The 1252-nt window shown below is 55.6% G+C and overlaps 1 protein-coding gene across 1 annotated transcript; it reads left to right on the forward strand.

Annotated features, from left to right (window-relative positions):
• The first annotated feature begins 213 nt into the window (after nucleotides 1-213).
• LOC119349235 (histone H2B.2) lies at nucleotides 214-940 on the forward strand. Its single transcript, XM_037617267.1, has one exon. The coding sequence runs from the start codon at nucleotides 299-301 to the stop codon at nucleotides 758-760; it is 462 nt and encodes a 153-aa protein (XP_037473164.1). The 5' UTR covers nucleotides 214-298; the 3' UTR covers nucleotides 761-940.
• The last annotated feature ends 312 nt before the right edge of the window (nucleotides 941-1252 follow it).

The following is a 1252-nucleotide window of genomic DNA, read 5'->3' on the forward strand; positions in this document are numbered from 1 at the left end:
TGCCGCCTTGTTCTGCGACGCCTTGGATGTGCTTTGCGGTTCGGGAGCGGGACGACCGATACGAAATATACGGTCGAGATCTGTCCCACGAGCCAAAGAGGACGCGCATCCTACCGCTCCACGTCACCGATCCGAGGCGCCAACCCCTCCACCAATCAGCGCGCACCTCTCCCCCTCTATAAATCCCAGCACCCACCCTCCTCCATTCCCCACACCATCCCAGCCCCCACCTCCCCTGCCTCCAGCAAACTCACAGCCCCCACCACCGAAGCTCCCAACCCCACCCGAAGCGGCAGCCATGGCCCCCAAGGCAGACAAGAAGCCGGCCGCGGAGAACAAGGTCGAGAAGGCGGCGGAGAAGACCCCCGCGGGCAAGAAGCCCAAGGCCGAGAAGCGGCTGCCGGCGGGCAAGACGGCGTCCAAGGAGGCCGGCGGCGAGGGCAAGACCCGGGGCCGCAAGAAGGGCAGCAAGGCGAAGAAGGGCGTGGAGACGTACAAGATCTACATCTTCAAGGTGCTGAAGCAGGTGCACCCCGACATCGGCATCTCCTCCAAGGCCATGTCCATCATGAACTCCTTCATCAACGACATCTTCGAGAAGCTCGCCGGGGAGTCCGCCAAGCTGGCCCGCTACAACAAGAAGCCCACCATCACCTCCCGGGAGATCCAGACCTCCGTCCGCCTCGTCCTCCCCGGGGAGCTCGCCAAGCACGCCGTCTCCGAGGGCACCAAGGCCGTCACCAAGTTCACCTCCTCCTAGACTGACGATGCGTCGCTTGTTGTGACAGATGTGGCTGTCTGATGTATCTGCAAGTAGAAGTAGTAGTTCGTGTGGTAGAAGATTGCCAACGCTTTGTTGGCTTCTTGGTTGTGAGAACTGAACGTGTTGCTTTTGCAAACTGAAATCTATCTAAAAAATGTTGCGGTTGTGGTACTACTACATCTGTGTCAGTGATGTTCTTACTAATGCTGGCTTTTCTACTCATCTTAAGCTGAATACAGCCATGTTCGTGCATTTGTGTTTTATCTGCAAGCAGTAGTACCGCTGCTGGTTCTGAATGGCTGATTGCTTGCTGAATCTTGTTTTGCAAATTGAGATGGGATTTAGAGTGATGCATTCCCGCTGCTAGTGATTAATTCAGTCCGACCTGATTTGTACCAGTAGCAAGTGCTTGTACTAATCTCTGCCATGTGTTTGTACTTTGTAGCAATGCAAGTTCAGCTTTCAGATGAGATCTCGCTTTCAGATTCT

This window comes from Triticum dicoccoides, chromosome 1B (assembly GCF_002162155.2).
Source record: "Triticum dicoccoides isolate Atlit2015 ecotype Zavitan chromosome 1B, WEW_v2.0, whole genome shotgun sequence".
Lineage (NCBI taxonomy): Eukaryota > Viridiplantae > Streptophyta > Magnoliopsida > Poales > Poaceae > Triticum > Triticum dicoccoides.

Coding starts and splice junctions, on each gene's coding strand:
- LOC119349235 (XM_037617267.1), top strand. CDS start 299: ATGGCCCCCAAGGCAGACAAGAAGCCGGCCGCGGAGAACAAGGTCGAG.